We start from the raw sequence: 23167 nt of genomic DNA on the forward strand, positions 1-23167 counted from the left end.
TGACAGCCCTCTGGGGTAGACAACAGGCAATAGATACAACTACACTGAAATTAGACAGGTTCAAACAGGGTAAAGTTCTGACTGGAAAAAGCCCTGAGCAACCTGGTGTGACCTCATAACTGACCCTGCTTCATGCAAGAGGTTTGCCTAGAGATCCCCTGTGGTCCGTCCTGACTTGAGCTACTGATCTGCAATTGGTGCTCTCCAGCAGCAGAGCTTGTCCTCTCACAATCTGGAATAAGAGATAGATGAAGCAGTGCTTCTTTTAAAGAATGTGCAAATATAGCAAAGCAACAACTTATTTTGTTCTAAGTCTTTCACTTGCAAGTGGAATGAAGATATCATCCCAAGACAATCACTGTAGCTAAAACCTCCTGAGGTAGTCTACCTGTCTAGTGGAAAGGACTCCAGAAGTGTCCTAGCTCTTCCTGGCTGGGGCTTACAGCTAATTCCCAATATATGTTATTTCTCTCTGTAACAGTACAGAAAGAAGAACACAGTATAATATGATTAGTTGCCAAGCTACAGACTGCAGAAAGAGTCAAAATTTCCCTTAAACTGCTTAATTGTTCAAAATGTTTACTGGAAACACCATTTAGTACCACAATATAAATGCAGAATGAAGAAGATTACCCTTTTAACAGTTTTTTATCTTGAAAACATATTGCATTAAGACAGTCCATGCTAAAAGGAGATTTCTTTTAACAGTAATCTGCATGGAACCTCCAGTACCCCTGAATAAACTTTCATGAACTGATTTGTGTTGTGTGCAGTTCCCTGCCTGGTGAATGCAAGAGCCTATAAATACTTTTATTCAGACTACTCATTTAAATACTACGGATTAAAAAAGATATCATTAAATTACCTGTTACCATGAACATGAGAAGCACAAAATGCAAAGCTGTAGTGGAGCAAGGTTGGATCAATGACAGAACCATTTTCTGAGTATTCAATCAGTTCATCGAGATAGCAGAGATGGCGGTGGCAGCCTCGCACCCCGTAGCGAGCGCAGTACTCATCCAACACGAACACCTGACCTGGGCTAAACCAGCCCTGAAAGGCAAAAAACCACACAACATTTTAGGTTTATTTTCCCATTCGCAGCTTTAAATCAGACAAAGAATAGAAACATAGATTTTTATGCCCATTACATAAACTTTTTATATTAGAACGATTTCCATCTGACTAATGCTGACGGCACTGAAAGCTAGACCCTACAATAGCCCTCTTACTGAAAGGATTAAATGTCAGGAAACTATGTGCAGTTATAGATATCACTCCTATGAAATACCTTGTTTACAAAAGACATACTAATACATCCAAAATCTGGTACAGATCAAGTTATATATCAAAACCTAAAATAACACTTTAAAATAATTTATTTTGTTTTCGCAATCAATTATAAGATGAAAAATAAAATTTGGGAAATGCTTAGGGACAGTAACATGGACATTAAAGCACAGTTTCTAGATGGTCAGTTCTCTGTGGCTGCATCTTTAATATTCTTACCACAATTCAACCCCTTTACCCATGTAACATGCATGCACTTCTAACAACTTTAAAATAACTTTTACTAGTAAAGAGACACAAAGCTAGATAGCTTCTTAAAAGCCACACGAGTAAGATTTGACCTTAAATAATTATTAGATATTCTCAAGCTTACTGAGAGATTTCTTGGTCAGAGTCTTGATGAGAACAGCTTAACTCCAACACAGACATGAGCAAAGTACACACTCCTTCACATGATAAAAACAGTTCTTGAGTGAGTCCAGAGTGTAAAAATATAACTGAGCCTCGATGCAGAAATATGATAAGAAGTAGCAGAGTGAGCTTCCAAAAAGCAGCATGGAGAAAAACATAAACCTTGGAAAACTACAAATACTGCACAGCTGTTCTACGTAAGCATTTTTCTTTGTTCTTGTTTTTATTATGGTGATATTTCCCTCTCATCATCTCTCGTCATTCCATCTCATCAAATGGTTAAGAGAGATTGAGGAATACCTGAACTCAAATATACAAATAACTTGGATAAGCAAAATTATTTTGCAAAATAAAGAATTTATAACATCAATATAGCAGCTGAAGACCAATACTTCCCTAATGCTTGTAAATACTTCCACAAGATCTGATGGTTAATATTTGTACAAAATATCAGCAGAAATACTACTGAACAAAACTTAAAAATATATTCACATCAGTTTTTAAAAATCTGTGGTTTTTTTACTTCACAAAAATATTTGTTTGAGACAAGAATTTGAGCTTTATATTTTCCCCAAACTCTTCAATTTAACATACTATCTGCAAACAAGAATACCTTAATGGTATTTAATATTTAGTAATTTTTGCCACTAATTAATTTCTTTGAAATCAGTGTTCCACTGCCTTTAAGGAGCTTCATCTATTTCTAGAGAACACTTAGCTTTAGAACCCAGAACAGTACTCAGCATGTTAATCCAATCATGTTGCAATGCTTCATGTAGCTTACACAGTGTTTGATACAAAATATGGTATTCTATTGCAAGAAGAAAGAAAACAGATTTTAACTGTATTTTTGCAATAATATGTATGTTGGCCCTAGATATAATTAACAGTGGTTATTGTGATTGATATTCTCCCAATATGTTGTCATTGTCACTAATCTCTCCCTATGTTTTTACGGAAAACATAACAAAATGATGCATATCATTGCCTAGCAGTACAAAAGCAAACTATTAAAATTTCTGCTCATTTTCATAAGATATAATTGTGACAAGAATACAAAATTGTAAAGAACTCATTAATTTAACTTCAGTCTCTCTTAAAATATCTGTTTGAGTGGTTGTTTTTCATATAAATGTGTGCTTTCCTTGCCCTTGTTCAATCCCACATCATGCACAAGTCTCTCAAACACATAAATATGTCCTACAAAGTCCTGGTATTAGATAACTACATATTTTTTTATTTTATAATTGAAAAAAACCCTCAAACCCTAAATCCCCACCCCCTCAATACTCTCCCTATTCCAAGAAGAATGTAGAATTGAAGAAATTTAGGTTACATAATAATTAACAGATTATTTTTAAATAGCAGAACTTTGCATAATATTAATTCCTATGGTTTAAAATGTTTTTTACAAGTCATATGTGCGGTTACATGGTATTTGTTGAAATAAGGGATGACTTGTTTCTAAAAGATTATAGGAAATGAGCTGTTAGAGAAAAGAAAAATCACACTTACATGTCCATGTATTCTATTATTACCTTGACATCCCCAATTTTTTTTAAATAAAAAAAGGTAGTTAAATATGCAATTAAAAAAATCACCCATTCCACTTATTTAAAGCTGAATTTAAAAAAGAACGGTAAGAAATACATCTGCTTTATGGTTGCTATAGCACTGCGCATTTCACCTAACCTCTTCTAAAAGTTCCTGATTTCAAGGTTATATTAAGTGTCTTACTATATTATTATTGTAAAAAAAGAGTTTGACCCCAATGCACTGGTAGAAAGCTAACCATTTTCTCTTTGAGTGCCAATTACTTTGTACAGATGTACCTTCAGGCCTCTTTGATACAGTGTACAACCCACAGACAGAAAATGAATCTTTAACTTTTCTATACATATGTATCTGGCAGTATTTTAAAAGGGAGGCAACTGTCATCAAATAATATTTTTCCCCCTTTTTAACAACTGCAAACAATCCTAAAAATTCCAATTATTATCTTTGCATTACAAGACTAGTCAGAACAATCCTAAAAATTCCAATTATTATCTTTGCATTACAAGACTAGTCAGAACAATGGAAAAAATAAGTAAAAATCCCCAGTATCTTTTTTTTTTTTTGTTGCTGTTGGGACATTAAAGTGAAAAAAAAATTATGTGCTGTGAGGCGTTTTAGATTCTTAGTGAGAGATCACTATTTCAGGCGTAATATCAGGCGAAAAATAAAGCCTCAGGAAGTTACGAGGTCTGCCCCATACAAACCTGTTTAACAAGTGTGTGTAATCTGATGAACTTCCATGAGACTGCTGCTGGTTTTCTTCCCTAATGAAAACAAAACCTGAAGCAGCCCCATCTTCAACTAGTTTGCAAAGCACAGAACAGATAATGATTGTACAAAAAGGAAACTGCAGGAAAAACATCTTGCCTTTTATGATAGTAATGATGATATTTCAATGTGGAAAACATTCATTTTTATACAGAGATCACATTCTATTTGCTTTTGTCTAATGACTACCCTCCCTTTGCTACTTGCAGTTCAGGTAATGCATATATGGCCATATATTGCTTATGGGTTTGCCTCCCTTCTTTGGTGTTTTGCCTTCACACCGGAGTGGAATGAAGAATTATAAGACAGGTGAAAATGTCTTAATTTCCCTTTTCCAAATACACAAAAATGTGTCTGAGCTGAGGCAACTACATCTGGACCTTAAAATGCCTGTACAGGTGTCAGTAAATTCTACCACAGGAGTTCTTGCTATTGTCAGAACTTTCTGTTTTTATTCAAACCTCCCCAGAGGACATGATAAATTTCAGCTGATGAAATTGAAGATAGTGCGTGTCTCTTTGCTTTCTATTGAGTGGCACAGCAGCCGCTTGCAAGTATGTAATTTTCAAATTTATAACCAATCGATTGGACCCTTTATTCCACCTACAACTGCAGTTGTTGAATGAACGAGGAAGAAAGGACTACTTTGTAACAACTATTTCTCACTTCTTTATATCTATCTTTCAGTCAGTACTCACCAAACAAGAATAGGAGTCATTCAATCTGTGATCCAAGGTCTGTCTCTGAAGCAGTCTAAAGAGGGAAGCATGGTCAAATTTGCAGGGATTAGCAGAAATAAACTCATCCATGCCATGTTTCTGGCCACGGTCTGTATCTGTTATACAAAGGAAAAGTGTGCAGAACAACACATGTGAGTGTGTGCTCAGACTTACAAACACCACTGTATGCATGACATATGAGTCTCAATATCTAAGCTTTCTTGAAAGTATCTCAAAGAAATAACTTATATAGAGGAATGCTTGCAGGTGAATTATTATAGAATCTTGATATTTTAATCTGAAAATATCATTACTGAATTATTTTTCTATCAATCATATCAATTTATGGAGTGTAGCAGTGAAAAAAAAAATTGCTACCCACTGACAGATAAATCAAAATTTAGAAAGGCTGCCAGAAAACACAACATAGTACATGAAAAAAGTATTAAAGCATTGTTTTCTAGTGGGCTCTGAAAATGTTTAAATTTAAAAACAATGTTATAAGTAGAAATGAAAAATATTCTGTAATTTCCTGGTTTGGTATGGCTCTCCTTCTATTTTTAGCAAAATAACCACAAAATATTAAAAAAAAGGAAAAGAACGAGAAAAAAATGAAAAGAACCCCAAACAGGTTTATGCATTTATTTCTTCAGAAAAGAAAGAGCATCTTTACTGCAGTTCAAAGTACCACTTAATAGAAATATTCATCATGGCTTGAAGCCTACTTCTCAAATGGCAAACTGGAGCAGAAATGAACACACTGGCTTGAGCTAGGTCATTTCCAGCCTTCTTTTTGTACTCAGCTTTTAATGAGACGAACCTTAATGTAGTAATGGCAAAGAGCTCCTTCAACCTTCCAGCAAAGTGTACTGAAAAAGGGAGCAGCATTTTTGTGTAAATACATTGAGAAAGCATACCATCCCAAATGGCACTTCAATCAAAGGCCCAAATTTATTGTTCTTCACAGATTGCATTTTTCAACGCCTTTAAACCCCGCGGGTTTATCAAAAGAGAAGCTCTAGTGATTGCTTTCATTAATGTTATGTTTTGTCAAAGTCTTCAATGTGAATTATCTATCTAGTATGGACAGAAAAAGCCTTACAGTGCCCAAAAGGACTAGTTACGTATTAGCACATTAGCTGTCTTGCATTCTATAGACTGTACTGGGGTGAACAGTCCTATCAACTTAAAAATTGACTTCCCCTTTCAATAGGGTCTTAGCTCTTTGTTCCTTTAAATTCAAACCTAGGTCTTTTTATATTCGTTACCAGAAAAGTATAGATCTAAGTGTATCCTAAATGCAATTTTGAAAACCTGCATAGTAGAAATCTAAAATTTCTAAAGAAAGGAGACAAAAGTTTATTGATTAAACCCAATTATAGAGTCAGGTTCATAATAAAACTCAATATTGATCTGTGGGCATGATGCTAACATAATCAGTCACATTTAGAAATTTAGCCCCAGATCATATTGATCCATGTCAAGTCCAACTTTCAGCTGTATTTGTGGATGGGAGAATTATTTAATTCAAGCTGAAGGATCTGCAACATCAAATCCTAGAAAGATGCAGAAACTAATTCATATCACTTGGCTTTGCATTGTCAAAGCAAGAGTCACATCCATGTGACAGATTTCACCAAGGTGGATGTAGCAAATAAACAGTATGACAATATGTCGATGGTGTAAGGTATGAGACCATCACCCCAGAGAAGCAGCAGCATGTATTTTAAATGCTTGAAATATCTGTAGCATATGTGATTACATAGATTACCAATATTTCAATGAGCATTAGACTAGCCTATCATTAATGACAAATCTAGCTCATATTTTTGACATAGGTACAACAAATGCTCTCTCTTAATTAGTGCAATTTAACTGCATTTAAACACATTAATTCAAAGATAAACAACTGACATCAACACAACTACATTACCAAAAGTACTGAACAATATATGAAGTTATCTGTAGCTTCCAAAATGTTCAAACCCGGATAAAACTCTTTTCAAATCCATTGTATTTATTGTGACTGATTTCAGCATTTCTTATAAATTTTCCTTCTTGTATCAGTTTATCATATACTATAAACATTTTTCATAGTAAGACATATGACAAAAAAGAAGTTGTACTAATATTTCTTTTTGCCATCATTTAGAAAATTATACAGAGCTGAATCATTCTTAAAATAACCTTTTGGTTTTTTTCTCTGGTTAACCACATCAATATATGAAAAAAATCCCCCTTTTTAAGAGAGAAGGTGTAAGTACTGACAAGTAATCTAAGTATTTTGAAATCAGAAGATTGGATGTGGCAAATGAAACAGATCCAGCAAACTGATACAGTATCCAGATGATCATAATGAGTAAAGAGACCTATTGAACACAATACAGCTCGTGAAAGCAGAATTTGCTATTACATAATTTGGGCAAAATAAGCAAAAGTATTGATTTAAAAGTATAAATATTTGCTAGATTTAATTCTAAAAGAAAGATCCATGACTGATCATCTTGAGTGAATAAAGTAGTACAAATAACATTGTCAAACAGTCATAGATCTGTTATCAAACATATTTAAGCAACAGAAAAACAACTAGAAACTTACCTTTGCCAGCTGTAGGCAAGCAGGAAATAATAGAAAAATAGATCTAGAGTAATACATTACATTTTTGTTTATTGCTATGATGTACAAACAAGATAACTGGCAAATATTTTGAAACAAAAAGGAATTAAAACAAATTTAAGAATTTGAGCAAGGATTATGAGGAATTCATAAATGGTATAAGACTGTGACTAAAAAATTACTCAAGACTCTACTTTAAAAAATGTTAGTGATTGCTTTTTTCAAATTCTTACATAAATGAGCCACAGAGGTCCTGTTCAAACAGCATGCAAATGCAAAAGGTATATAAGGAACTATATTGTCATGAAGAAAAAAATACAAATTCATTTTTCATTACACTTTCTCAATCTTGGAAAATATTGGGAAGATATTTGGGGAGAGCACTGAAGCATTAATATTTTTCTTGCTTTTTCACAATTAGTTTTTCTTCCGTTCTTAATCAAATTTGTTGCCATGCTTTCCATGTTGCCTTTAACTCAAAATCATTGGCCGCTATTTCTGCGTTGCACTGCCTGTTTCAGGTTGTATATTTCATCCTTTGGAAACTATCCTTTTTAGGACAAATAAATATATTTTCAAGCAATGTTAAACACTAACAAAAGCTATTACAGAAGTTTTAGCACATTCTTTGGGTGCTCTTTTAGACAAAGATATTCATTAGGGCAGAACAGCATTCTAAGTATGCCTTTTGCTATCTTTGCAAGAAACTTCAAATTTTAGTCCAGCTGCAAAGGCTTTAAAATCATCACATCCTCAGTGACTCAGCTCATACAGAGTCGACTGAACTAACACTACCAAGATTTTCATGGTTTTGGCACACTCAAGTGGTTCTAGCATCCCTACACAACATCTCTGCCCTGTTCCAGCCTAGAAGCAAATACATTTCTTGCATCATCTACTCTGTGCTAGGGTGAACTACAGGTACTGGACTTGCTGAGTGGTGACCCATCCTTTTTGTGCCTCTCAGTAACATCTTTGCTTGATTTTAAGCATTGTAAAAGCAATTTGAACTAGCTCAGTCAAGCAGGAAAGAAGAGAAGGTAGAGGCAAGCAATCTAGTATTGTAGGGATTAAAAAGATTTAAAGACTAAGACTGGTAGGGTAAGAACTATGACTCTCTTCCAGAAGGGGCTGGAAGTGGTTGGAAAAGACAGTGGTAAGACATGCATTACATTCCTTCAAGTGCCACTCCAGACAGATGGTGACAGCTTACACTGGGAACATTTTGACTCCTGATCATTGACCAGGACTCCAAAGTACTACACAGGCCAAAGAGACAATCTATGACCCCAGAACTTTATAATTTAGGTATCAGGTCATGAAATTACTTCTGCAGAGAAAGTGGCAGAGAATGAGAAAGCAGCTGGCCCATATGGTCTGACTGTCGGGCTGGGGATACCACACTGACTGCTTGCCAGTATTTTGTAGAAGGGCAGATCCGAAGAGGATTGTGGATAGTTTTTACATGCTCCTGACTAGTACAGAAGAGAGCACACAGGTGACTTACTGGCTGCCTAAGGTGGTGGAGGCTGGTGTAAACATTTTCTTTCTAAAAGGGAGACAGGGATGGTTGGAGGCAAGCAGGAAATGGACATAAGGGGAATGGGGAAACATGCAGGGAGGATGGAGTTACTAAAAGGGTATGGTGGACATAAAGCTGCAATATCTGCCAAGAAAACTATGTCAAACAAAAAAAAACCTTGTTTGTTTCTAAAAATGTAATGAATTGCAAGAGATTGTCTCTTCCAATTCTTCACCCCTCTGAACTCATGAGGTGTAGGTTCAGAATGATGTTTGGCTTTGTATTTCTTCATTAAGACATGACAATTCCCTCATGTGCTGCTTTTAAGTCCTGGGTTATGAACAAGTTATTAGCAGTGCTAAGCACTCCAGCAGCCTTTTCAGCTGTATGAATGTATCTCCTAATACACTGCTTATTAAAAAGGGATCACTTCCTGAACCTTTATGTGATTCAAATTAATCTGTTTTTCATTGGTGCTTTCCCTGAAACATTAATGTCCTTGGGAAACTTCTGGCTATTCTATAGTCATGCATCCTTAAAGATTCTATTCTTTCATTCAACATGCTTATGCAGAACAGTGGATCTGAAGGTCAGTCTCCTTTTCTTGATCATTGCTGACATTAGCCTATCTTCACTTTTGTTTTGGAGTCACCAAATACCACAACACTGCAATACCAAGTTACTTAGAGATGAAAAAATCGACTAGTATACGTTTTAGAAGCTGGACAAGTACAACAGTAGTTTGATTCTGTTAAATACCAGTTTCAGATGTTTTTCATAACTATCAAGAAAATTTCAGGATGAAAGAAGATATTTTTTAAGCACAATACAGAAAAATATTGAAACATTTCTCCTCAAGTTGAATTTTCTTTACATCTGCAGTTTAAAGATATTCAACTTTCTCCAAGTTATTGAAAATTATTTTGGAACATTTTGTCAGGGTGAGTTGGTTTTTCATCTTAGAGGATAAAGAAAATGGGAACAGACTTTTGAGGTTTGAATGCCATTAACTGACATTTGTTTCACAAGGCCCAATCTGGTTTTCTGCTTTCTGTACATGGAGATGTCATTGCATGATATACTGTAGAAACTAAAACAATGTGATCTCCTATTGGCTGGAAATGCTTAAATTGTGCATCAATAGGAAACTAAAAATCATAAAAACAGTGACTGACAAATTATCTGTTCAAAACTGCACTTTTTCTTAATACTAAAAATGTACCATAGTAACGAAGAAAAAATGGAAACTAATTTCATTTAATACATATGCCAGCTCTCAAGTACGTGCTGTTATATCTTGATTAAAAATAAAAGACACCTAGCTTCATGTAAACATTTTTCTAGGGGAAAAGAAAATGAACTTCTTGTGAAACTGAATCTATTTAATTGTGACAAAAGTTTAGTTATAAAGTCTTCTTAGGAGTAAAACTATGCCTCAAGAAATTCAGCACAGCATATATTTAAAGGAAGTAGGACTCTGAGAAAATTATTTAAGGTTATATCTGAAAAGCCCAGTTCCTGAAGTTTCTTAAAAAGTGGTTAATTTGATTATGCCCATTTCTACCTCAAGTGTAAGAGATGAAATAAAAAATTTCCTCATGTAGAGAGAACTGGGGTATTACAGAAATCAATCAAACAATGGTTCTAAATACCACATTAAATTAAATTCCATGAGTTACTCTATTGTAAAGAAATTTATGAATTATTAAAAGTTATGAATTATTTTCTGAATTATTACAAAATATCGACATTGAAGTGTATTAAACCCAAAAGAAAATAATAATTTAAACATGGAATTTTGCTTTATATACAGTTCAGTCATATGAGTTTGTGTAAGTAGATACATAAGCATGACAGAAAAATACATGATATTTTAGGTCTTTGAACTTGCCTTAAAACATCTTTAAAATAATCCTTACTTTTTCTGTGGTTTCCACCTGACAACTGTAGTACCTCTAAAATAATGTCTACAATAATATCAAGACATAACAATATTGCTGTTTAATTATTTAACACTATTAGTAATTTTATCTATGCAAACACAGTTTCAGTATATCCAAACTTGTGACTGTTTTCTGTACTTCTTTCTTTCTATAATTTTCATTGCCCCGTGGTCAGTTTTCTACTTGCTTTCACTTCCAGGTGAACACTGTGTCCAAAACCAGGAACAAGTCCTTGGCTACTGCTGTCAGTGGTCACTTCTCTTATACTTTCGAATTGATGCCCATGAAGTAGGGACATTAGGCAGGAACACAGTGAACTCCCACCACTGAGCACAAATCCAGGGAACTGGGAGGAGGTGAGCAGAAGCATTTCTTGGCTGTTGCCCCACCTTTGCTTTTGCAATGTTACTTCCATCCTACTTCACCTTAACGGCTCCATAATGAAAGATTTACTTCACAAAGTGTTTCAGATTAATGGCCTTCCAAAATGTTTCCGATGAAAAACAGATTTCATTGCTTTTCTGAGATTAAACTTTTTTCCATGATCTTGACATTGAAAAGCTCAATGACATTGAGAGCTCCTCAAGATTTTAGATAAATATTACTAAGTTTAACAAGCACATTTTATTAAAATGTTTTCTAAAACATTTTACTAAATCAGTTTTCTAAAAGCAAACTGATATAAGATTAGAGGATGAATAGAAGGTCGTGAGTGTGAGTGACAGCAGGACTGAGGGAAGATAATGGGTTTGGATCAACCTGCTACAGACTTCAGACACTAAACCAAGTTTAGTCTAAAACATATGTCTCCCTTCTATCACTATGCATGTAAGGTTATATGATAATGAAGAAGTATTACTGTATAATAATCATATGATGTTCCAGAAATTTGATGGCTACTATAAAAGGTCATTATATTGCACTCAGCCTCTGAAACAACATAAAAAAAAGCTTCCTTTGCGCAGATATCTACATGACAGTATACTTTCAAAGACATAATATGAAGATTTAAAATATGTTTAATATATGCTATCTGCCTCAATTTCTCTGAAACCATACTTTCCTCAAAGAAAGGTGATGAAACTTTAAACCTGAATAATTTAAAGAATTTTTAATATGTAATTTAATATTACAGTATTTGCCAAAAAATCCAGGAGCCCATCTATTGCCTTTCAACTCACAATGTACTGCAAGGCCTACATAGCAATTTTTTGGTAACTAATATGTACAATGTATGATAAAGCTGACCGAAATCCATAAAAATTGTGAGAATAGATTGACACTTTTCTATTCAACACTACACTGGCCGGCTAATGAAAAATATAATGCAAACGAAATACCGTCTCCATGGTAATATATGGGTCAATTGTAAGGAATATGAAGCTAATTGCTGTATTTTCATGGATTATAATAAAAATGATGACCCGCAAGTCAGGATTTCCCTTGTTGTTAATAATAATCTGAGTTAAAGAGCTTCTGGCTAACAATGAACTGCTAGACACATTTGCCTAGTGAATAAGTTCTGCTTAATTAAACTTCATTGAGGGAACTGCTACATATTTTACCAGCAAAAAACCAAAACCAAAGCCACAAAAGAAAAGAAAAGCCAACTTACAAAGTGGAGATATATCTGTGTTGGCATTGCCTCCCTTAAGATTCATCTTCTGAGCTTGACTTGCAGGAACAGGCTTGTAGGATTGACCTGTGGCTCTGTACATGGCTTGAACCCAGAGTATTCTATCCTGCTCATCGTCACTGGCAAATATCACAGTATCGCCCTCTTTGACAGCGTTGAAAAACATCCGACCACCCTGGAGACCTGAAGCAGTAAATAAGAAGGTAACCTTGATAAATACAAGTTACTTCTCAATCACCATCAATGTTTACTACATTACTGGTTTTACTCAGAGTATGTGTGTGTGTGGAGGAGTGTGTTAAAAAAATTTATAGGTATTTATGACCTAGAAATAAGATAAATCTAGAGCTATAAGGATGAAATGGTAATATATAGAAGTGACATAAGTAGAATAAATGTGGAAATCACAGGAGAAAATATTTAGTGACTCCACTTTAAATTCAGCTCCAACTTACTTATTCATCTTTCTGCCATATGCTATTTTGCTTTTTTTTAAACATATTCTCCTTCTGGTATTATTTTACTAGCTGGAAATCCCTGTCAACTTTATCTCTTATTGAACAGAGACAGCTGCATATCCTTTATCAGTGCTGCTCTTCCTTAGTCCTTTCTCTCATTTCAGTGTTTTTTTTCTGAGAGCATGTAAGGAGAACAGGACACAACAGCCAACATGGCTGTGCTGGGATTTCTTTATGACAGAATTATTTCAGTTTTCCAAAAGCCTCCTGAGTATTGTTTGCCTTCTCAATTATTCTGAACATTGACACAACACTTTCAAAGTGAAATCTTTAATGTCTCAGAAGTCTCCTAATTTTGTAACCCTCCACTGCATAGGCAGAATTGGTTTTTCTCTGCATGTGATTTCCCTCTTCCATTTTAATATTAACTTGTGGAGATTCTTCTGGTATCTCCAAACTGATTTTTGATTACTATGAGTAACTTGTCTTTTACAGGCATTGTCATAATTTGTCTTCTTTTCTAAATTATTTATGAATATACTTCACAGTATACTGCCACAGGCCACCACCATCAAAAAGAGAAAAGGGGAAGACTAACTAGGACTGACAATTTTCTCCTTGTATTATATGTGATCTTACAATGTTTCAGGAAAATTTAGTTTATTTTTCATTAGTCTTGCAACAAACTTATTTCTAAAAGCATGATTTTTCACATCAGAATGTCCTAGTGGAATAATTGCCAAAGAATCTTGGGATTTTTTTCTGCCAAAGAACCTTGGGAGTTTTTGCTGCTAGATCAAAAGGAGCAAATTGAAACAGCTATTTTACACAAATATATTGTGCTACTTCAAAATAATGAAAGTACCTGCGTGAGGAGCTGTGTAATCCACAGTGTATCCTTCCAGTTGCATCAGTTCTTGAGGCTCAGACTTCTTTTCTCTGTAACTGCACATTGCAAATGTGTATTGGCTAACCTGAATAAGAAAGGACTTCTTAATTAATGAATTGCATTTCAGAACTGTATAACAAAGGTACCATGGTTTAAAATAGCTTTCATTTGCACTGAATAAATAAATCCACTTTTTTTTCCCTTTCCCTGAAGCATTTACAGTGTAGAATTTTTCCTCCTTTCCTCTTTCTGCCAAAATGAAGGAAAAAAAGCTCTAAAACAAATAACCCACAAACACATCTCTCTGCACTTTCCCGAAATACATTTTGGGCTGGTGCTTTATGAAAAAATGAAGAGAAACCATCTAGATTCTGGTAGTGAAAATACTTAGTATTGTGGTACTGACCAAATTACTCAGTATACTGTAAGAGGAAAAAGAGAATTATATTCCAAGAAACTGAGAAAACAAGAACTTTTATGCATAAAAGTACTGTTTGCAGAATGAGTGGCACAATTACCACAAAACTGGTATAATCTGCCCAATTCTAGCTAATGATGGCAAGTATCAGAACCTTCAGTTTGATTTTATAGTCTAATTTCTGTGCCTTTTGCATCTGTGTTCTCACCCAGCCCTGCGCTGCTTGGCTCACTAGATAATGTACCATGTAGGCCAGGCTGCCTGCAGCTGACATGGACAACACCAGTTACCTGTGATCAAGTACAATTATCAAAAAGCTTATGAAGCAATAAGAAGAGAACCTGTCACGAGGTGGTTTTTGACTCTGTAGACAGAATAGAAAATTATAAGGATAGGTGAGGAAAAGCTGACTGAAAAGATAAAGAATGATAAAGAAAGAAATGTGATATCTGTGAGGAGAAAAGCAAACACTGAAATAAAACCAAGGTGCTCCGCTCGCAGTTTTACATGAAGACCTGGGAGGATTATAGAGGATGACCAGAAGAAAGAGCACATCAATCTGTGAACACTTGAAACTAAAGGGAACTGAATGTATATGCGCCTCTGAAACTCTCATCTCCAAGGACTGTAGGATACCTGGCCAACAGACTTGGAAAAAGTCAACATTATTCATCTACTGACACAACTGAGTTAAATTTTCAAAGTGTGTGTAAACCATACTAGCAGCCTCTGTTCTAGCACTGAATTTCAAGTCCTTGATGTTTTACTACTGTATGCTAGAAGTTAATACATAGAGGAAGACTTGTCAATATGTCAATAATATATCAATACAACAGACTGGTCCATTACTGAATGCTTATTTCACATGTATTGACTTCAGCTTATTGCCAGTGAATGTATCACAGCAGGACTATATCAATGAGCCAGAGCTGTCTGGACAGTAAATATTGATTTAACATTGTATTTTTTATATAGCTTTATTGAATTGATAGCTGTTTTAAAATGAAATAGATGACTAAATCCCATCACAGTAGGAAAATTCCTGTAATATTCTCCTCCAGTATTTCAATTTCAGCATAGAGAGGAGAAAATAGTTAAAATTAACTTGACTGGAATAAACCAGTCTCCCAGATGATGGTTCCATATTACACACACATGAAGACTGCGTGTCTCTTAGATGTACAATTTAAAAATCAGATGACACCTGTGGCTTAGAGGAAAAGAACAAATTCATTCTTTCTGTGAAAGGAGTGACAAGTAGGGTAAGTGTTGAAGAAAAGCACGAAGGACAAGGGAGCATGTAGTATTACTGTTTTTCTTTGCAACTTGAAATTATTTTCTGTTCACAACCATGCCTTGACAGCTATCCTATACAGAGATCTTCCCAACAAATATTAAGAGTCACAAAATGTCCTCATCACTTCACACAGGTCCTTGGTAAAATCAAAAACCAGATGAATTCTGTAGACTTTACAGAATTTCCTTCAAATATTCTTGGCTTTTAACATTAATAAAGAACTTGTTCAGTTCTTTTTTTTTAACAACCTTAGGATTTTAATCATTTAGGAGTACGAGGAGACCAGGTGAGTGTGACTGATGGAGCGAAAAAGAAATCAGACTTTCTGTAAAGCAGTTTTAGAAGTTTTTGTTCTTTAAAAAGCCTCATTAACAGGCTTCAATCTTTGTATGATACTTATGGAGACTGAGACTTTAAGAGTTTTCTGTCAATAAAACAAAGGAGACAGAACAGTAATCTCCGGACTTACTGTGAAGAATTTCAAATATAATCTGAAGACAAACACCAACAGAAAACAATGACTTTTTTCCAAAGACTTACTAAAATCATTAATTCTTCTGTTTTGGCCACTCAAAATCTACTTTTCTATTTATCTCAAGTCAATATCACCATTCACTAGCATGTGAAAATACTAACAGTTCAGGTTTGGACAAAAAGTTATAAAATATGAGCACAGCACATTTTTGTGGCAAAGAACAACTATTGCACCAAATTTTATGTAACAATTATATAATTTTACCCAATTTAATGTTACAAGAAAGGAAAAAAATAGCATTATTTTAAAAAATCAGAAAAAGTTCTTAATATAGGTATTGTTGCTTTAATTTCAAAGGCAGGAAATATTTACTGAGATAGAATAAATTAAACAGTAAGTACAATCCATTTTGTAATATATGATTTTATTTCAAATTGAGTGCTGGTCAAAGCTGTCAAATTTAAAATTGAGTGCTGTGAAGCTGTCACCAGACTATTACAAGGTCACAAAAATTTCATCCAGAAATTTACGGGTTTCAGTTGAAATATTGCTCAGTGTATGGACCCATTTATATATATCTGTGTAAAACTTGGTAACATTTCTGTTTACTAGGTATACAAATTAAAAAAAAAAAAGCTGGATGTCTCTGTGCTGTAAGAAGCTTGGAGTAGTACTGCATGTGTTGCCTGAAGATACTGATTTACATACTGATTTATTCCAGAAATCATACATAATTCATAGTTCAAGAATTATTTTATTGAAATTTCATGGCTGGCTACTAACCTGAACAAGGACAAAGTAACGTTTTTTCCACCGCTTCCAAACCTTCTGTCCTAGAGCATACAAGTACCTGCAAAGGAAATAATAAAGGGAGTGGTTTTCCATTAATAAGAAGCATGACGTTAGAAGGACCAAACAAAAATCTGTGTATTAATTTACTCTGTCTACTGAGCTGCTTCTTCAGTGTTGTCATGTGTAAGAAGTAATTTTTCTTCTATTTACTCATATCATAAAAATGCAAAAGAGACATTCCTTTTCCCTCAAAACAAGACAAAAATCAGAAACAAATGATCATGTTTGCAAAGATTAACCTGCTTATCATATTTTATTTCATCAATTTTATTTGAAAAATGGAAAAAGTAGCTTAAAGTAGATACACAGAAATACTTAATGTTATACAAGTTGATGTTCCCCACAGTTTTTATTCCATTTGGTTTCCACAGATTTGCTAGTGTTTATTTAGTCTGTGAGAAGTCAGTCCCAGAGACAGTGTGATAAAATGCTCACATAACACAATGTTAGCAGACACACAAGATTAAATTTTTTTTCAGAGTAAAGTAGAATCTAATTTCCCAAACAGAAGTACTTCACTATAAAGGCTCTTAGATTACAAAAACTCCTTGTCACTTTAGCAATTTCCAGGCTTTGAATCACAGGACATAATCAGGAGTATCAACCAGTGAGAAGAGAAAACCATAGATATTGATACTATTGGGTGGTAGAGAGAGCACCTCATTACCCAAGAATTTGGAGCGAATTTTCTGGCATAATAGTGACACTTTTTCTGTCACTGTGGTCATGTTGCACTGTTGATAACAAAGACAGCAAGAAGAAAAGGATGAGCTGTGAGATTGTAAGCAAGAGCCCATGAGTGGTAACAATCTGCTGCTTAAAACCTGACAGGAGAGCAAAACATGACATAGGAGATGCCCCTTCTGGCTGGCCAGCTTCTGTCAAGGACCTCGGGTACAGCCAGGGTGGTCACAGGCAGAACAAAGATTGTTCAGACCAATGAATCCTGGCTTCACAGGGAGCTCTCCAGAGGATGCCAGTACACACATTATGAAGTAGCTGTAATAGCTAGGATGGGAGATAGTTGGTTAGATGAACAGGGGCCTCTCTGGTAAGAGAATATGGCCTGCTGCCCTCCACTCACTTCTGTGGCTTTGCTGCCTGGTAGTTTGCACCAAAGTCAAAAAACAGAGCAATGAACCAACATCTTATATTAAATGAGTAAGCAAGATAAAGGCAAAAACTTTTTTATACCTGTCCTGGGTGTACTCTCAAGAACATTTTCTCCCACATTAAGCACCACAAAGGACAAATTTATGTCTAAAATAAAAGTTCAGCGTACTGGTTACAAATGTTGTTTTTAGATTATGTAGTGGCTCCATTATTATTATGAAAACAGAAGAACAGAAGTTCTTTGACTTCTGCTACACCTGTATTGAAGGTCTACCTTACTTGGTTACTCTGCTTTTTATTTGTATGAGAAGGAAAAAAAAATTGGCTTTGTGTACACAATTACCAGTTGATGTGGCCTTTTTTCAATATTCCAGATCTTTCCAGTCTTTTAAACTTAATTCTGTGGCTATTGTAAATTCAATGAAAATAAAGGAGTAAGGGTTATGTCAGAAATGGTACAAAAAAAAGGACCTACTAGGGTTTATTTTAAAATTTATATTTTTTTGCAACTAAGGAAGCATTTACCTCACAGACCTATGGTCACACATTCTCCCACAAAATACAAACTGTTTTTCTTTTCATATATGTTTTAGAGCATTACCTTTCCCCAAAGCACACAACATTGCTCTTGCCTTGCTAATCTCTTTACTATTGTCAGAGGGTGGAGGGGAAATAAATTATGAATTTCACATAACCTTGAAGCTTAATGACCTGAGGGAGAAAAGTAAAAAAGTCCTTGGGTGGTCTTTGGTCTCTCTCAGTCCTAAGACTGCCTTGTTCTTCATGGCGATTCATCCACTGCATCCCCCTGCATCCCCTGGAGTATCATGAAGGATTTTTTTATATATGTGAGAAGGTAACTGCCCCATTTTGAAACTGCATTTTGAAAATCCCATTGAAAATACACAGTCCTTCAAAGCTACAGCACAAAGATATCCTGACCATCAGTACAGTACCAAGATATTCTGACCATCACTACAGTACAAAGATATCCTGACCATCAGCACAGTACAAAGACATCCTGACCATGTTCCCACCCTCTTGGCATGTCTTAAACGACTGTAAAGAAACCACAGATTAACAAAGACTTCTTGCCTCTTGCACATCAGAAAACAAGTAACCCAACCTTAGAAACTCTATGCTAATTCTTTCTCATTATTAACTGATCCTGCTCCAGAAATGTGCTTTTAAAATGAGTTCTTAAAAGAACATTTTTAATCAGAGAAAAGAAGATGTTTTTATATTACTTGGCTGCCTTTTAAATTGCTCTTCATGTAAGACATACCACCTACAGTTCTGCAGTACAGGGAGAAATAATATACAGTAAATTCAAAAGTATAAAAAAATAAAGCACACAAAGAGAAATTAAATAGCAATGTGCACTTTTATTCCTCCTATAAATCACTTCTAAGGCTCTAAATAAGAGCTTCCTTGGGAAACAAAGGAGTGGAACATTAACTACCTAACTTTAAAATTCACAGATCGTACATAACATCAGGTTACAAAGAAAATAAAATTCATGACACAAAGCTGGGATTTAGTATAGAAATGCAAAGACTTATGCTGTCTGGTTTTACAAATCACTATAAACACACAGTTATGTTATTAATCCCTCTTCCAGTGACATCTCTAATGGTACCAGTTTTTTCCTTAAGTTTCAGCCATTTACAAGGAATATATGCTGTGCTCATCCTAAGTGTGTTTGCTCCTGAAAGATAAAGAGATTAATTGTTAGTCAAGAGTCTAACATTTTTAGGTGGAAGGACCTGTCTAGGCTTCTAAAGTCTTCTTTGAGTCTTTCTTTCTCATTCATTTTCTATTTGGAGAAAAAAAAAAGAAAAAGAAAAAAAAAAGGGAGCAAAGGACCTAAGAATCTTCAAGAACCTTCCTATATTTAGACAGCAACATCTAGGATCTGTAGAAACTGCAGCTGAGGTCTAGAACAGAAAAAATCTTCAATAGCCAGTTTTCACAATTAAATGACACTTCGGCTTCACAACTGGAGCAGAAAATTAATAGGTTAACAGATTCAGAAGTGAGCTAAGCCTTAGAGCTAAGTTGAAGAATGTTCTATTTTTAAGATGGACAAATGTGCAACTTTCCATGAGTCTCAGGTAAAGGCCAGTACTGAAAGACAGAACAGAATCTCAGTCATGAACTCACAGAGCCGCTGCCTGCTGTTTCTCTACCCATCAGTGTATCTGCACTCACCCAGAAGACACAGTCCCTCTCTCCATCCAAAATCATGTACACAAAATGCACAGCATCAGTTGCTCAGACTATTTTAAACATCCTCAGCAGCAACAAGAAACACAGAACAGCCACTCAAACACTGTACCTTTAGGCAAAAGATTTAGTGCAATACAAACGAGAAACTGATATTCAGAAGTGCCAGTTCCATATCTCTAAACACTAAAACCACCATTTGCTTCAATTTTTCTTGCTCTCATTTGGGTTCCAAAGTTGGGATAATCTAAAATAATCCTTGAATTATTAAAGTTCAGCCATATACATGGAAAGAAGACACTGAAATACTTCCCCTGTATCTGAACACCATAATAGTAACTGCTTAGATTTGTTTTGAGTTCTCCTTAAGATCATGTTTTGGAATGCTTAATAAATATTCTGACAAGGAGAAAGGATTGGTCTTTTCATGTACATTGAAACATATATAGATGACAGAGTTCTATTCTGTAAAAGTATATAATAAATGAGATACTTACACATAACATCTATGTCTGTTCTAACTCACATTAGAAAGTATATTCATAGTTACTATGCATGTGTGGTTGCCTTCTTCAGTTTTCTTATATTACTCACATAATTTCCAGTAACTTAGGACTAATATACCTGCTTGTACTAATCAAACAGAAAATATGACAAGTCGTTAAATGTCACCCCAATAAGATTTTCTAACATGTTTTGTAGTAACATGAAAATCCAACCAAATGTACAAACCATGCAATCACTTTTCTGAGACTTTTTCTTTTAAAAACAATCTTTTGCAATCTTCTTTTCTTCAATATTATTTAATATTGCTTTTTTTTCCTCTTCACTCACTCCCAAATGAAAAAATAAAAAATGGATTTGTATGAAGTCACAGAATTACATGATTATACTTCACAATTCTTACAACATGGTACAACCCCCCACCCCCCCCCTTTTAATATTTAGTTTTCCTGGGAAATAAATAAAATTACAAGAAATTACATTTCCACTACAAAGCACAGAAACACCCGGATAAAAATGTTTTATATATCATCTCATCTCAGTCAGTATGATTTTCTTCTCCAGAAACAGAACAAATAAAATGAGCAAACATTTTCTTGTAGAAGTCTGGGCATAACCATGTTGTAATTACACAAAGTTTGTACATCTCTCAAAGTGCATTTCCTTGTGCTACCAAAATGCAAAACCGTGTTGCTAAATATTATAGTTCAGTTTCAGTTACATGATGACCGACATAAGATGGCAGCTTATTTGCTTTAAGTCCTCACCTCACTGCGAGAGTGCAGGGTTCCACTTTTTGATGAAAAAAATCAGCACTAATGAATAGCTGAAAAAGCATAATTGTGTGTGGAATACCAGAGCTATTCACTGAGGGAGAAATGAGAATGGACTTACTCCTTCTACAGAGATCATTTTTAGACCAGCCTTTTTATTCTAAGGAATGAAGCAATCTATCTACATTTTGAATGATAAATTCTCTACTTGTAAAAGGCTTCATTTATCACAAACAATGAAAAAAATATAGAAAGAAAAATCAATACGTGTAGCAGTTTAGTCCAGCAAAGGCCTTTCTTAAACAGAAACCTCAGTCAAGGTTGAAAGAGCAATTAATGCAGTCTCAAAAATCTGGGCCACTCTGATAGAGTTCGGTTAACATGTGGCAGAAGTAATCATCCACTTGTGAAAATGATTTTCAGTTCATTCTCAAACACCTTTCAGACACTCATGATCCCATTTAACTGACAACAATACAGGCTATCCATGGGCATCATTGCATTCGCTGAGAGAGCCAATGGGGACCAAATGCCCACAGGCACTTTCAGTCATCCCCGCGTCTTGCATAAAAGGAATCTTCCTTGCACTGCATTCCTCCTTTTATTTAACCCTGCAAGATTAAGAAATTTTTTTGTTTTCAGTTGAGGACAAGGAGAAAACTGATTCAAGACAACAATATGACCTGGGTCATAAGAAACCTAGCTGTAAACATTTTCAAATTCATTTTAGTCCTTTCTGTGCTCTTGAAAAAGAGAACTAAGTAAGCTTTCAACAGATGAAATGAAAAACAATCAGCCTAAACTACTGTAATTATGCTTGCTAAGAATAAAGAAACGTTGAAGAATGTCAAGTAATAAAAACATCACAGCCACAGAAAACAGTTCCATTTACTCCAATAAGCAAGATACGCATGGCATGAACAGGAAAATGTGCGGCTTTTTTCCCTGCTAAACACTTTTCACTTACAGTCTAAATGGTTTTATGACTGCTGGACGACCTGCTATCCCTAGATTCTTTATCAGTGGTATCTTACTGCACTCTAGAGCGCTTCACCATTTGTGAATATGCATGCCAGTACTTATGGAACCTGAGAGGTAACTACAATGGCAACTTGAGAATTATTAATCTAATTTACATCATATCATGAAACCTATCTGGCATGTAAATGTGAGTGTTCGTCAAGACAGAGAAACATTCTTTAGCCTTGAAAGAATTCCAAGCAATAAAAGAATGAAATCCTTCAGATGCAACATAAATGTAGAAAGCACTCTGATTCTAATATAATCTAATTGCAATGTAAACAGGTAATGCAGCACTGCTGCAAAATAGCTGGTGCTGAGGAGCTGACATCCACCCTCTGTGCTTTTTGAGGCACTTTACTTTGGACTAGCTCTGAACTGAACCCATGGACAAAACAGCTACCAGTGTTTTGCAGAATATATGGGTACATCCCTGAAGGTGATCTCTTGGTTTAATTTCATCTAAAAAAATAATAGCCTGTGACCACAAAAGCACAGAAAGCAGGAGCAAAGAAACTGCTTTTCAAAGGGAAAACCTAAATTTAAATTCTGATGTTGAAGTAGTAGAAAAAATGTCAATTGCACTGCTCTCCCCTAAGCTTTCACTTTGGCTGTGGAAACGATTCTTAACGCTGACAGACCTTAAAGAACTTGCAAGCATCTTGAGCGCCCAGAAGCAG

The 23167-nt window shown here is 35.0% G+C and overlaps 1 protein-coding gene across 12 annotated transcripts in view; it reads right to left on the reverse strand.

Moving 5' to 3' along the window:
* The window catches only part of CADPS2 (calcium dependent secretion activator 2), a 224060-nt gene that overhangs the window by 89443 nt on the left and 111450 nt on the right, over positions 1 to 23167 (reverse strand). For all 12 annotated transcript variants that reach the window (XM_031056930.1, XM_031056928.1, XM_031056929.1 and 9 more), the window contains exons 8-12: positions 16783 to 16849; positions 13786 to 13894; positions 12442 to 12645; positions 4725 to 4861; positions 866 to 1053 (exon numbers count right to left, since the gene is read on the reverse strand). In XM_031056930.1, coding sequence (XP_030912790.1) covers positions 866 to 1053; positions 4725 to 4861; positions 12442 to 12645; positions 13786 to 13894; positions 16783 to 16849 — 705 coding nt within the window. The remainder of the gene's footprint in view (positions 1 to 865; positions 1054 to 4724; positions 4862 to 12441; positions 12646 to 13785; positions 13895 to 16782; positions 16850 to 23167) is intronic.

This window comes from Geospiza fortis, unplaced genomic scaffold, assembly GCF_000277835.1.
Source record: "Geospiza fortis unplaced genomic scaffold, GeoFor_1.0 scaffold195, whole genome shotgun sequence".
Taxonomy (NCBI): domain Eukaryota; kingdom Metazoa; phylum Chordata; class Aves; order Passeriformes; family Thraupidae; genus Geospiza; species Geospiza fortis.